At 43.0% G+C, this 13,784-nt stretch overlaps 3 protein-coding genes across 3 annotated transcripts in view; 1 reads left to right on the plus strand and 2 right to left on the minus strand.

Moving 5' to 3' along the window:
• Positions 1-628: 628 nt before the first annotated feature.
• Positions 629-4,232, plus strand: LOC103361535 (tripartite motif-containing protein 16-like). Its single transcript, XM_008287640.1, has 2 exons — positions 629-697; positions 2,365-4,232. The coding sequence occupies exon 2, from the start codon at positions 2,440-2,442 to the stop codon at positions 4,111-4,113; it is 1,674 nt and encodes a 557-aa protein (XP_008285862.1). The 5' UTR covers positions 629-697; positions 2,365-2,439; the 3' UTR covers positions 4,114-4,232.
• Positions 4,233-4,411: 179 nt separating this feature from the next.
• On the minus strand, positions 4,412-9,063 carry LOC103361536 (L-rhamnose-binding lectin CSL2-like). Its single transcript, XM_008287641.1, has 9 exons — positions 9,018-9,063; positions 8,126-8,158; positions 7,974-8,030; positions 7,588-7,726; positions 7,264-7,373; positions 7,101-7,145; positions 6,668-6,800; positions 6,442-6,545; positions 4,412-4,440 (listed from the first exon to the last, which is right to left on the minus strand). The coding sequence occupies exons 1-9, from the start codon at positions 9,046-9,048 to the stop codon at positions 4,430-4,432; spliced, it is 663 nt and encodes a 220-aa protein (XP_008285863.1). The 5' UTR covers positions 9,049-9,063; the 3' UTR covers positions 4,412-4,429.
• A 524-nt stretch (positions 9,064-9,587) lies between these two features.
• Positions 9,588-13,784, minus strand: part of LOC103361544 (uncharacterized) — an 8,116-nt gene continuing 3,919 nt past the window's right edge. The window contains exons 4-6 of the mRNA XM_008287648.1: positions 12,694-12,792; positions 11,245-11,354; positions 9,588-10,043 (exon numbers count right to left, since the gene is read on the minus strand). Of these exons, the coding sequence (XP_008285870.1) occupies positions 9,936-10,043; positions 11,245-11,354; positions 12,694-12,792 (317 nt within the window). The 3' untranslated portion in view covers positions 9,588-9,935. The remainder of the gene's footprint in view (positions 10,044-11,244; positions 11,355-12,693; positions 12,793-13,784) is intronic.

The following is a 13,784-nucleotide window of genomic DNA, read 5'->3' on the forward strand; positions in this document are numbered from 1 at the left end:
AATCTGGCAGCAAAGGTGTCAGAAAAAAACATTAAAACTCAGTGAAATAATGTGACGTTCAACAACTGTGAAAGAAAAAATCTGTAAAATAACTAAAGAGGGAAAATCGGTAAAGTTGCAGCTGGCCGACATCTGTGAAATGATGCTGTTGTTGTGTCTCTGGTCATTTGAAATACAGTAAAACATTGTAGTTTTATGATCATAATGAAAAAACATCATTTGTGAAAATACAAACATTTTGGATGTGGACATTCTGTACAGTGTGGTACATCTAAAACACGTGACCACAGCTGATATTGTTCTGGTAATTGTGTGTACTTGTTTAAGATCACTTCGTGTTACTATCATTGCACCAATGGACCAAGTCAAATTCCTGGTGATGTAAAAATTACTTGGCAATAAAACTGATTCTGATTCTGATTCTGATTCTGATTATATTTGCACACTTAGGGAGACTCGTCCGGTAGAAATAATGACGTAGAAGGGCGGAACCTTTGACACGACGTGGTTGCAGCTCCCCGGTTCCATAGTGCGGACCAACTTCCTGTTTCCGCTCATACGAAAACTGGAGGGACTGGAGAGTGCCGCTGTGGTTCCTGCTCTCACGCTCTACACGCATATTGCAGGTTCGTTCTGGGTTGAAGACAGCTGTGAGTGGAGGCCGTGAGCTTGGTGTGGTGTCCAGGTCGCTCAGTCGGTATGTTTCGGTGACTTGTGCAACTTTTAATGTCAGTTTGGTTGAAGACTGTTGAGCCGCGGCTCACAACGGCGGGAAAGGGTTCGGGTTCGGGTTACGGTGGTTCCGCGGCAGTAAATCCGCGTCTAAAATGTGTGTATTAGGGCAGAAACGAATGTATTCTGCAGGTAATTCATAGATATATATATATAATAAAGGCTCGATGTGTTACGGCGGAGTGTCGAGCGGGATCCCCGGCGGCCATCTTGCCACGGGCAGCTCTCTGGTAGAACCTGTGCTCCGTGAAGAAAGCAGAGCGATCTGCACAAAAGTAAATACTCTTATCTCGCTCAAATCTTGACGGATTTACAAACAGTTTGGTTTCTTACAAACGTTGTTAACGTGGCTACAATTCTACTTACAAAAATACAAGTAAAATAATTAAAATACAAATTGTTGCTGGCCATGAGAGTGTAACACAATTATCCATAAGTGCAGTGTTATAACTACACCTCTGGCGTTTACAACAAACCAAACCGTTTGATAATCGGTAGAAAACTGAGCACGTTATGGTTATTTAGATAGTACAGGCACCACGACAACACCATGGTTTGGGTGAGCGAGCGGACCGTACCAAGATGGCCGCCAGTGTGGCCGCTAGCCTTTACTATACAGATCTATGAGGTCATTCATATGCAAATGATTTCCTATTGATTTTGTTTGAGTCCTGATGTGACCTGATGAATGTTTTGTGACCACTGGAGGCTGCATTGGTTCAGAGTGCTCCATTCATAGCGCATATTCAATGTTATTTGTTGGACTGAGAAAAAATATGAAGATGATGTCCTATGAGCTCATAGCAGTCAGACATTCCAGGTATTTGCTGAGTCCAGTTTTAAATGAGCTGAACATGTTCAGCTGAAAGTAAGAGTAAAGAGTCACTGAGTGTTTGCATTATGTCCATAGAAGCCTCCAGCACCTTAAAGCTGAAGTTGAAGCTCTGGTCTTCTAAAACTGCATTCTCACCTTGGTGTGAAGATGGGGGGAGGGGAGGACGTGGAGGGGGCTTCCAGGGAAGAGGAGCTGGTGGTAGGCAGGACAGTGCTCAGGCTAGAGGGGGAGGGGGTGAGACCAAATCTGTTGAAAAACTGGTTTAACTTGTTGGCCCAGTCCCCAGGTTCAGGGTCCCTCTGTTTGCCTTTGGCTTACATGTGGTTTCAAGTAACAAAGCATGAATGAATACAGACGTGTATTTTGCTTTGACTCGATCAGTCAGTAGTTGTTCTGGATCTGAAGAGCACTGACATGTGTTGTAAATGGGTTCTAGATGGAAGCGCCGCTGTCCTTCCTACTCTCACACTCTTCATGTATTCTGCAGTCGTTCTTTTCAGAAAGTCTCTTTGTAGACGTGGTCACCGTGCAGCCGCGGCCCGGAACAACAGCTTTGTTGTTCTTTTGTTTTAGTGTTTTTAAAAAAAATACTCATCATGTAAATTCTTACTTTCATTCTGTGATTTACAAGATATTGTCTGTAATTCAACAAAACTCAAATAGAAGCAAATATCTGTAAAATAACTAAAGAGGGAAAATCTGTAAAGTTGCAGTAAATAGTTTTTAAACATCTGACAGTCTCAAAGTGTTAAAAAACGTCTATGTTTTACAGCGACTGTGTTTTTACAACTCGACAGGTGACCAGAGAGCTGACTGGATCTAACGGGTTCATACAGACTCACCTCACTGAAAGCTGCTGCTCAGACCAGAACATGGCTCAGAGAGGATCTAATCTGACTTCAGAGAACATCTCTTGTTCCATCTGTCTGGATCTGCTGAAGGATCCGGTGACTACTTCCTGTGGACACAGCTACTGTCTGGACTGTGTTAATGCCCACTGGGATTCAGAGGACCTGAAGGGAACCTACAGCTGCCCTCAGTGCAGGAAGACCTTCACACCAAGGCCTGTCCTGGAGAAAAACGTCCTGCTGGCAGAGTTAGTGGAGGAGCTGAAGAAGACTGGACTCCAAGCTGCTGCTGCTGATCACTGCTATGCTGGAGCTGAAGATGTGGCCTGTGATGTCTGCACTGGGAGGAAGAGGAAGGCTGTCAGGTCCTGTCTGGTCTGTCCGGCTTCGTACTGTGAGATACACCTTCAGCCTCACTATGATTCACCTCCATTAAAGAAACACAAGCTGGTGGAGCCCTCCAAGAACCTCCAGGAGAACATCTGCCCTCATCATGATAAGCTGATGGAGATCTTCTGTCGCACTGATCAGCAGCTGATCTGTTATCTCTGCTCTGTGGATGAACATGAAGGACATAAAACCGTCTCAGCTGCAGCAGAAAGGAAGCAGAAGCAGAAGAAGCTGGAGAAGAGTCGACTGAACGTCCATCAGAGGATCCAGGACAGAGAGAAAGACGTGAAGCTGCTTCACCAGGAGCTGGAGGCCATCAATGTCTATGCTGATAAAACAGTGGAGGACAGTGAGGAGGTGTTCAGCCAGATGATCCGTCTGATCCAGAAAAGAAGCTCTGAGGTGAAGCAGCAGATCAGATCCCAGCAGGAGGCTGAAGTGAGTCGAGTCCAAGAGCTGGAGGAGAAGCTGCAGCAGGAGATCAGTGATCTGAAGAGGAAAGACGCTGAGCTGAAGCAGCTCTCAGAGACACCAGATCACAGCCACTTCCTCCACGACTACCCCTCAGTGTCAGCACTCAGTGAGTCCACACACTCATCCAGCATCAGCATCCGTCCTCGGAGACACTTTGAGGACGTGACAGCAGCTGTGGAAGAGCTCAGAGATGGACTCCAGGACGTTCTGAGGGACGCATGGACAAACATCTCACAGGCCATCACTCACGTGGATGTTCTACTGTCAGAACCAGAACCAACGACCAGAGCTGAATTCTTAAAATATTCACGAGAAATCACTCTGGATCCAAACACAGCACACCACTGGCTGTTGTTATCTGATGGGAACAGAAAAGCAGAACGTGTGAAAAAACCACAGTTTCATCCTCGTCATCCAGACAGATTCACTGGCAGTTGGTGTCAGGCTCTGAGTAAAGAGAGTCTGACTGGACGTTGTTACTGGGAGGTGGAGTTGACAGGAATGGGAGGTCTTGTAGCAGTCGCATACAAGAGCATCAGCAGAGCAGGACGGTCAAATGAATGTTATTTTGGACAAAATGACAAATCCTGGGCTTTAGGTTGTTCCGCCCTCGGTTGTGGATTTCACCACAACGAAACTAGAACTCCCGGCTCAGGTGTTCCTTCCCCCAGACTAGGAGTGTACCTGGACCACAGAGCAGGTGTTCTGTCCTTCTACAAGGTCTCTGACACCATGACTCTCCTCCACAGAGACCAGACCACGTTCACTGAGCCGCTACATGCTGGAGTTGTACTTGGTTCTGATTCCGCGTTAGAGTTCATTAAACTTGAATAGACTGAAGTGTTTAGAGAGCAGCTGGTTCAGATGTTTGAGTTTCCAGCTGATTCAGTCTCATTGTACCAGTAGAACACCACGACTTGTCTTTAAAAAATAAAATAACTGTAAAAAATGTCCACATTAAAAGTCATTTGTTCTTTTATCAGGTTTGACTGCATTAAAAAGAAAAAAACCCTGAATTGTTTTGCTGATATTTATTGTTATTTGAGAGAAATGTTCTGCATATGAAGGATTGATTGTTTAGCAGGAAAAAATAAGAATTCACGTCATTTTTTATGAGACCTTCTTTTATTTTTTCTTCTTATTGTGACGTCTACACCGACTCTGCAGAAAGAACAGAAAACGTCACATCAGATCATTTCAGCGACTTCTTACGAATTAAATCCTGAATATTTTTACATTTTGAATTCAGTTAATAAGAACAAACAGATTCACCAGATAACTGACGGGTTTAGATTTAGCCTTGGATGGACGTATTTTTATTTTATCTTTTATTTACAAGCAGTGTTGATGAATAATCATTCTATGTTTAAGATATACTGTAAAAAATCAATTAAATCCATCCATCCATCCATCCATCCATCCTCCCTCCCTCTTCTGCTTATCCGGGGTCGGGTCGTGGGGCCAGTAGGTGGAGCAGGTCGTCCCAGACCTCCCTCCCTCCAGTGACGCTTTCTAGCTCTTCCTGGGGGATCCCGAGGCGTTCCCAGGCCAGCCGAGAGATCTAATCCCTCCAGCGGGTTCTGGGTCTGCCCCGGGGTCTCCTCCCAGGTGGACGTGTTTGGAAGACCTCCAGAGGAAGCCTCCCCGAAGGCATCCGAACCAGATGTCCAAACCACCTCAACTGGCTCCTTTCGACACGAAGGAGCAGCGGCTCTACTCTGAGCTCCCTCCGGATGTCTGAGCTCCTCACCCTATCTCTAAGGCTGAGCCCAGCCACCCTGCAGAGGAAGTCTTGTTCTTTTGGTCACGACCCGAAGCTCGTGACCATAGGTGAGGGTAGGGACGTAGATGGACCTTGCGGCTCAGCTCTCTTCACCACGATGGTCTGGTACAGCGCCCGCATTTCTGCTGACGCTGCACCGAGCCGCCTGTCCATCTCGCGCTCCATTTTTCCATCACTCGTGAACAAGATCCTGAGATACTTAAACCCCCCCCCCCGGAGGTGGCAATCCACCGGTTTCCGGCAGAGAACCATGGCCTCGGACTTGGAGGTACTGATCTGCATCCCTGCCGCTTCGCACTCGGCTGCAAACCGCTCCAGCGAGTGCTGGAGGTCACGGTCTGATGGGGCCAACAGTACCACGTCGTCTGCAAAGAGCAGAGACGAGATCCTGAGGTTCCCAAACCGGACACCCTCCTCTCCCTGACTGCGCCTCGAGATCCTGTCCATGAAAACCACAAACAGGATCGGTGACAAGGGGCAGCCCTGGCGGAGTCCAACACCCACTGGAAACGAGTCCGACTTATTGCCGAGTATGCGGACACAGCTCGCACTTTGGTTATACAGGGACCGTATGGCTCGTAGCAGCGAGCCTGGTACCCCATACTCCCTCAGTCCCCCCACAGAGTTCCTTGGAGGACACGGTCATAGGCCTTCTCCAGATCCACAAAGCACATGTGGACTGGCAGGTCAAATTCCCATGCCCCCCTCAGCAGCTCTGCGAGGGTAAAGAGCTGGTCCACTGGTCCACGACCAGGACGGAATCCACATTGCTCCTCCTGAATCCGAGGTTCGACAATCGGCTGAAGCCTCCTTTCCAGCACCCTAGAGTCACTTTCCTGGGGAGGCTGAGAAGTGTGATACCTCGAAAATTGGCACACACTCTCCGGTCCCCCTTTTTAAAAATGGGAACCACCACCCCGGTCTGCCCTCGGGGAAGAGGATCAGGGTCAGGTGCTATGCCCATCAGGTGGTAGGCAGGAGCAGGCCTCCTGGCGTACCGCCCCCTGGTGGCGTAGACCAGCTCTGGGGACATGGAATGTCACCTCACTGGCAGTTTTTAATCGTAAGTATTTATTAATTATAAATTAGTCAAATAAAGCCAAAGAATGATGACATTCAATAAAGAGGAAGCTCAAAAAATGTGTTTTATTTCTGGAAAAGCACTTTTTTAAAATCAGGTTTTTATGAATGGCTTGAATTTTTATTTTTAACAGTTGACTCACACTGACAGTAGTTTTATGTCAGTATTTCAATATATTTTACAGTATTTTACGGTATATTTACGTCAGTATTTATCGTAGTTTTACCTCAGTATTTTGCAGTATTTTACGGTGTATTTAGGTCAGTATTTATTGTAGTACTTCCACTGCTGTACTCACTCTGGCAGACGTAGGACACCTCCAGGTATTTGTACGTCCCAGGACAAGGATCTCCAAACATTGAGTTACTGGCTCGGATCCTGCAGCTGCTCCTTCCGTTGCAGCTGCAGACGACAAACAAACAAACAAACAAACAAACAAACAAACACACACAACAGCGTGAGTGAAGCTCTGAAGTTATTTCACGTCTTATCTGAATCCTGAAGTCGAGACTAAACTCTGGAACCTTTCGGCCACTTTGCTGGTTGGAGCCCAACAGTCGTCGTTGTGGAACCAAGAGGCCGGACGTTTGTAGGAACACGTGGTCCGGTCGCGGCGTCCGTAGTCTGCTCCGACCACGGAGATCACCTGACCTTCAGCTGGACAACACCAGACGGTGGAACATCAAGAGATAAAACCACAAAGATGATCAAATATTAGAGGAAAATGTAACAATAATAATAATTAATATTATTCTAAAAATTAAAAATTCAGTTAAAACTTCTCTCTCTCATTATTCTGGTGTTTAGCAAATATAAATGATGTTGGTGATCCGGACTGAGCTGAAACAGGAAACGTTTAGTCTAAAGGTAAATCACTGTTGAATCATCAAACATTTGTTTTACATAAATTCAGTGACTTAAATGTAATAAAGTGGTGACTGTAGATGGATTTCTCACCACAGTGCAGGTGAGTCTCAGAATGTTCACACAGAATCAGGTGAACTGTGAAGTAAACAAACAACACAAGCATTATTTGAGTCCGTTCCATTCATTGCACTGTTTGATAAACTCCTGTTGGTGTCCAGGTCGTGTTTGAAGCCTGTCTTCTAGTCGCACTGACTGGCAGGTAAACAGGTGTAGTTGGTCTGCAGGTACTTGAAGGTGCCGACGCAGGGCTCAGACTTGTGGAGCAGACTGGAGCTCAGCTGGCACGTTCGCTTCCCGTTGCACCTGAAGGTCACACACAGAGAAGGAAATCAACAACAACAACAACAACAACAACAACAAATGTTTAAATCACAGGAAAGAGGCTCTGAAGGAAAAAGAAAAGAAAAATCTATCAGCAAAAACGTTCAAAACAACTGAAAATAACAGAAAACACCTGTGAAATAATCATTTTGATGGTGTGTGAATGTTTCTCCAGGTTTCCGTCTCGTCTTTCTACCTTTTCCCGACCAGGCTGTCGGTTCCCGGCAGCGAGCAGCTGGTGTCTCTGAGCTGCTCCGGTCGTGTCCCCTCGCTGCAGGTTTCTGAGTCCGAGCGTCCATACAGAGCCGCCTGCACCCAGATGACGCCGCCGCCGGCTGGAGACACGAGACAAGAGTTCAGGAAACAGAACCTCGCTGTGAGACGTCAGAGGTCAGCAGAGAGGTGAAGCTTTACAGGTAAAGGTCTCACACTCAGCCACTCTCAGCTGCACATTAAAGCTGTGAAACGTTGAGCTTCATTCGTTTAAACACCAACATCGAGCTCCGACACCATCACAGGATTAAAGTTTATCGAGCAGACGCTTTTATTCCGCTGGAGTCGCTTTAAGGGATGCAGACTTACCACAGGTGAGCTGCTGGACTTCATCCTGGCAGGTGGCCACGATGTCTGAGGAAATGTCTGAAAAACACACATGAAAGAACCAGAACCAAGTGTTGTGACACCACACTGATGTTTATCATGCAGTGAATCAATAACTATCTTGTCTTGTTTACCTGCAGCCGCCAGCAGCCAGGTGAGCGGCAGCACTGCAAAACAAACACCACAATGTTTTCAAATGTTGAGAAATTCTTATTTGTGTGACCGAAATGTGAACAGAGCTACTGGATGTTTTGTACATTTTGTTCTTCTGTTTGCTGTTTCACCTCCTAAACTGATGGAATATAAAGACTCTGTTTTCATTTATTGTAACTGAACAAAACACTGAATCTTTTCTAGAAACAGGTGGATCGTGTTTCGCAGCAGCTGCCTCACGAACTTTAAACAGATTTCAAGTCATTTCGGACAAAGTCCATTTGGACACGAGCCCTGTCCAGTTTGCAAACCTTTTAGTGATTTTGGATGATTTCCAGCTATTTCACAGGCTTGGAGTCATTTTGACCAATTTTCAGTCATCTTGGACAGATTTTAAGCAAAAATCACAAGAAAACTGGACCCTTGTCTGGTCCAGTTTCACCTCATCAGGTTCTACTGATGTTGGAGCCTCAACAGCTGGTGAGATGTGACCAAAGTCTGGGTTCTAGTAGAACCATGGATCCGTCCATAGACACACACTGACAGGAACCATCCTGAACATCACCCTACATTCAGTTTTTTTTTCTTCTTTCCATTTTCAAGCTCCGATAATCAAGAACTTGTCCTCTGCTTTGTCCATTCAATTGTTCTGATCTGATGAAACCTGTTCTGTCTGCGTCTTTGTTCAATCTCATGGCTGTTGGAGTTTTATTTCTGGAGATACTGATGTGCCAAAATTAGTTGCAAAACATCAGACAACAAAAATCCATCTCATCTAGCGCTCTAAAGACGGTCACATTTCATAAACGGACTCTTCAGCAAGAATAATTAGAGGTTAAATGTTGAATAAAGCAGGAGGCGATTTCTCCTCACACAGTGTGATGCTGAGTCTGAGGTGGGTCATGGTGTCGGTGGACTGCTGCTGCTCACTCCTCTATTTATGCTGCTGTGTTTGTTTACGCTGTGACTGAGTTCAACTGTGAGTTCAGTGAAAGACAGAATGTGGATCTGTGCCATTAAACATCGTGATCCTCAGGAAGAGGCAGCACAATTCCCAGAACTCATGAAGGACGTTTACAAAGTGGGTCAACGTGGACTTCACCCTCTGTCAAGAAGGAGACTAGTGAGGAGGCCACCAGGACTCCTGTGACTCCTTTGAAGGAGGTACTAGAAGGAGACTAGAGAGGAGGCCACCAGGACTCCTGTGACTCCTCTGAAGGAGGTACTAGAAGGAGACTAGTGAGGAGGCCACCAGGACTCCTTCTCCTTCATGGTGTCAGGAGTATTTCTGTCTTCATTTTCTTTCAAAGCATAAAAAGTTCAAAGTTTTTAATTTCATCATGTTAAATGACTTTAATCATTAAAAGATAAAATTAAAGGAAAAAAGGTTTTGAAAAAAAAAGTACAAAATTTTTTCGCAACAAACTTAAAATACAAAATTAAAAGCTGAAACTATAAAAATCAAAGCTGAAGATTATGAAATAACAAAACAAAGAAATAATGTCGGACATGTGCAGTAAAAGATCCAGATGTTAGTTGGTGAGCTTCAACAGATCAGCATCACACCTACAGGAGGTCACTGGAGGTCAGGAAACAGCTCCCATTACCAGGAAGTCACAAACATTCTGGGATAAAAAGTTAAAAATATGACATTTAAAGTTAAAAACAGGAGACAAAACACTACCAAAAAAAATCATCAGAAGGAGGTCAGAAGTCTTTTGATGAATTGTTTCTCTAAAATGACCAGAAGAAGAAAATGAAGGCTGGAGTCTCCACAGACGTATGTTTGCTTCAGGCGGCGTCCTGCTTGATGGTGGAGTACGGCTCGTCCAGACCTGTGGCGCCGGGATCCAGACTCTGGTAGATGGAACCTTCTCTGGTGTTCTCGTAGACGACAAACTGAAGGTTCAATAAGACGAGAAGGTCAAAGTCCCGAAGGAAACTAAAAACATGTTTGAGCTAAAAGTAGGAAAGCAACAAGACAGAAGTACGACACACAGCTGAACAAGAGAGCAGCTCAACTAATGCTAGAGCAGACCTGAAGAAACACCGTCATCATGAGATATGAATATGACACGGATCAAATCCTGCAGATCTGCGCATCAAACAAACGACAGCGGCGTCGTTTTAACGCCTTCGCTGGTTCGTGTTTGCAGCCGGACGATGTTTTTAATTCTCTTCTCGTTTCACCGAATGACATGAAATGCAGTGTAAGAAACATGCTCTGGTAAACGGTGAACGTCTGGCAGCACATAGAGAAAGAAACCTGAAAAACAGGAAATGACAGCAAACACCTGGAAAACAATCTGAATCTCAGCCTGTTTAAATCCACTGAAGCTAAATTTAAGGCTGCACGTTATGAAGCTTCGAATTATTTGTAGAAGTTCAGTTTTTCTCCTCGTCGACGTGATTTATTTTAGTTTTTTTTTAGCTGTTGTAAGAATTTGACTGTTTTGACCGTTTTTCAATGCTTGATGAAGTAAAACTAAAATGTTTTATTTACACATAAAAGAACAAATTCAAATAAAAAGCAGGATTTTGATTTTATTCTTTTTTGATAGAAATTGTCTGTAATTTAACAAAACAGGGAAAATATTAAAATAACATTTAAATCTATATATTTTATAGTTTTCAAACCTCAACTTTCTTTCAAATAACAGCAAACAATAAAATAATAAATACAGATAGAGATGTCTGATGTGTTATTTACACTTTTAGGGTTTTTTTTCCCCAGATTAACAACTTTTTCTGTTTTTTTATTTTTATTTTTTTCAGTGTTTCCTGTAAAATCTCGCTCCGGCTTTTCAGATGTGATTTAAAACAGACAAAAGCCTTTAAGGTGAATTCAGCCGCCGTCACAGGGAATTAAAGCCTGAAATGAGATTTAAAAAGACGCATTTGGATGATTTCTAAAATGTTTTTTTCGGACAACAGAACGCAAACGCAACGTTATTAAAACTAAAGCGTTTTATGTCTTTGCCAACAAAAGGAAAACCCACAAATAGGATTAAAGTCTGAATCTGAGAAACATCCCTGAAAAACCACCTCATTCATTTATTTCCTTTATTTCTATTTCCTTTCCTTTTTTACTCACATTTACCTGCTTGTTCCTGACGTCCTGATTCTTCTTCTTCAGTTTGTACAGAAGCACGAGCACCAGAACCGACAGTCCGGCCATCAGCAGCACACACCCGACCAGAGGAGGCAGTCCTGGGACACAACAAACCGTCAGCAGGACTTCAAGCTAGAAGCACGTCGGCCGATCCGTCGCTTCTCAGAGATGATGGAAACGAAACAAACCCGATGAACTCAGAATGTTGAGTTGAATCAACTCGCAGGAAGTTGTTTCGCTTTATTTTGACATTTTCTATGTTCAAAGAGACGCGGCGGCGAGTTTCTGGTGTCTCGACCAAAACCAAAGAAGTCCCGTGAAGTGTTCCAGGTCGCCTCCTTTCCTTCCTTTGTTGGTTCAACTTAATGTTCTGGTGTTGAGGCCACACAGTTTATCAGAGTTGATTCCAGTCATCTCCAGCGTTAGGCCTCGGCTCAGTTTAATCCGGTCGACAACTCGGACTTCTGGACTTTATGTAGATCATAGAAAATTTCCACAACAACTTGGTGTCAGAAGTGGGATAGCTGAAGCTCCGTCGGGGACCTCCAGGACGGTTGGTGGTTGGCCACCAGGACTCAGATCCTCCTCTACCTCACTCTAAAAGACAGATTTCAGAGAAGAGAGGGCCGACGTCCGGAGGACAACCGATCGACTTCACGTCTATCCAACCAACCCAAAATAACTACAGAGATTCGGTGAGATGTAAAATTTCAATTTTCTCATTGAATCCTAAAGTTAAAGAAACAAATTGATCTAATTTGAACTGTTTTGACCACCGTGAGTTTCACACTGGGACAGAGTGTATAAAACAGTCTGTGTAATTCTGTTTAGGGTTGGAACTGCACGGGGCCGGAGCCCCAAAGGCCAGTAACCAATCTGGGAAGTTTAGCCCGTTTGTACTGTTTGAACAAGGGATTCACGAGGACGCTTGTGTCTATAGACCGTGGGTTTAGATATTAATTATTTATAGATTAAATTATTTGTGGGAGCAAGGCCCTCCAGGTCAGATCCGGTGAACCTGGTAAACTGCGATAGGATTTTTGATCCTAACATGGGAAACGGTCAGAGGAAGGGTCCCATTATGCAGCTCATGCTGGATCAGTACGGTCCAGAGTCTGCTGAAGGTCTGAGGGACTGGTCAAAATTCTTTGGTTTTCCTGAAAACTTGATCAAAGTGACAAAAAAACTTTTCAAAAATGGTCCAAAAAGACCCAATTTGTTCAAAATGACTCGTCCTTTGTTCTATATTTAAATCTGTCACATTAAATAAATAAGAACACAAGATTTTAGGACTTTTTTGGACACTTTTTTTCCACATTAAGTTCATCACAAAATATTAAAAGCTGTCCTTTGGAGACGATTGTAGATTCATGTTTTTTGTTTTTTTTTAACTGAGAACGAAGCTGAAGGAAGATAAATGGCGATCTGAGAATTTACCTGAAAACCGGTCGCAGGTTTCAGGACACGCGCTGGACGGAGGGAACCCTTCAGAACCAGAACTCCGGGTCGCTGTCGGTGCCGTGGAGGCTGATGGGACTGGAACAGATGTGGAGAGGTCACTTTAGGTCAACAGATTTGGACACAGCATTAAATACGAAGTGAAGAAAGTAATGTTATTTAATGAGCCAGTTACAGTTATTTTACTGATTTTCCTGTTTTGTCACATTACAGATAATGAATATTAAATCACAGGAAAAACGGATTAATTTACATGTTAAACATTGGCCTAAACTGTAAATAATAATATTTAGTCATTAAAAATCGATGTTATGACTCGTGGACATTCGTTCTTTTGCAGTGGTTGACTGTCAAAGCATACCGTTGTTTATTATTATTATTGTATTTAAATGTGCAAAAAATAGAATGACTTTGCTAATTTAACCTTTATTTGGAAGAATATATGTGTTATTATGGACTCTTATAGATTTAAAATCAAATTATTGTTTGTACAGTCTTTTAAATTAAAGATAATATGTATAAATATATATTTATATATATATTCATAAAATGTACAAATAGGATTTACTATGTTTGACTGTAAAATTCCAACATTTTACTGTATTTACAGTAATATTTACTGTAATATATTGAATCTCCCTTCTGGGATAAATAAAGTATTTTTCATTTCATTTGAGATATTTTCCATTTTTTGGACACAGACTGTATGATAAGCATTGAAGACGTGTAAATCACTTCTAAACTGCTATTTCAAAGATTTGCTGTTAAATTACTGATTTTATCCAGTAAAATTACAGGAAAAGGTCTTAATTTACATGTTGACCGTAAAAAAAATAAAAAATTAAAAGACCAAAACTATAAATAATGTCCACATCAGAAATCAGCACTTTGACAGATAGTTATTTATCAGTTAGTATTTTCATCAGCAAAAACAATTATTATTTTATAGATATTTGGAATTATTGAGGAAAAAATCTGCATATTAATGACTGAAAAACAGTAAAAAAAAAAAAAAAAAAAAAAAGAAAATGATTTTAGAAATCAGCTTTTTGACAGATAGTTATTTATCA

The sequence above is a fragment of the Stegastes partitus genome, unplaced genomic scaffold (genome assembly GCF_000690725.1).
Source record: "Stegastes partitus isolate 25-593 unplaced genomic scaffold, Stegastes_partitus-1.0.2 Scaffold510, whole genome shotgun sequence".
In the NCBI taxonomy this organism is placed as follows: Eukaryota; Metazoa; Chordata; class Actinopteri; family Pomacentridae; genus Stegastes; species Stegastes partitus.

Coding starts and splice junctions, on each gene's coding strand:
- LOC103361535 (XM_008287640.1), top strand. CDS start 2,440: ATGGCTCAGAGAGGATCTAATCTGACTTCAGAGAACATCTCTTGTTCC.
- LOC103361536 (XM_008287641.1), bottom strand. CDS start 9,048: ATGACCCACCTCAGACTCAGCATCACACTGT. Junction 7,727..7,973: donor AGTCCAGCAGCTCACCTGTG/GTAAGTCTGCAT, acceptor TCGTGTCTCCAG/CCGGCGGCGGCGTCATCTGG. Junction 6,546..6,667: donor ACCAGCAAAGTGGCCGAAAG/GTTCCAGAGTTT, acceptor TGTCGTCTGCAG/CTGCAACGGAAGGAGCAGCT.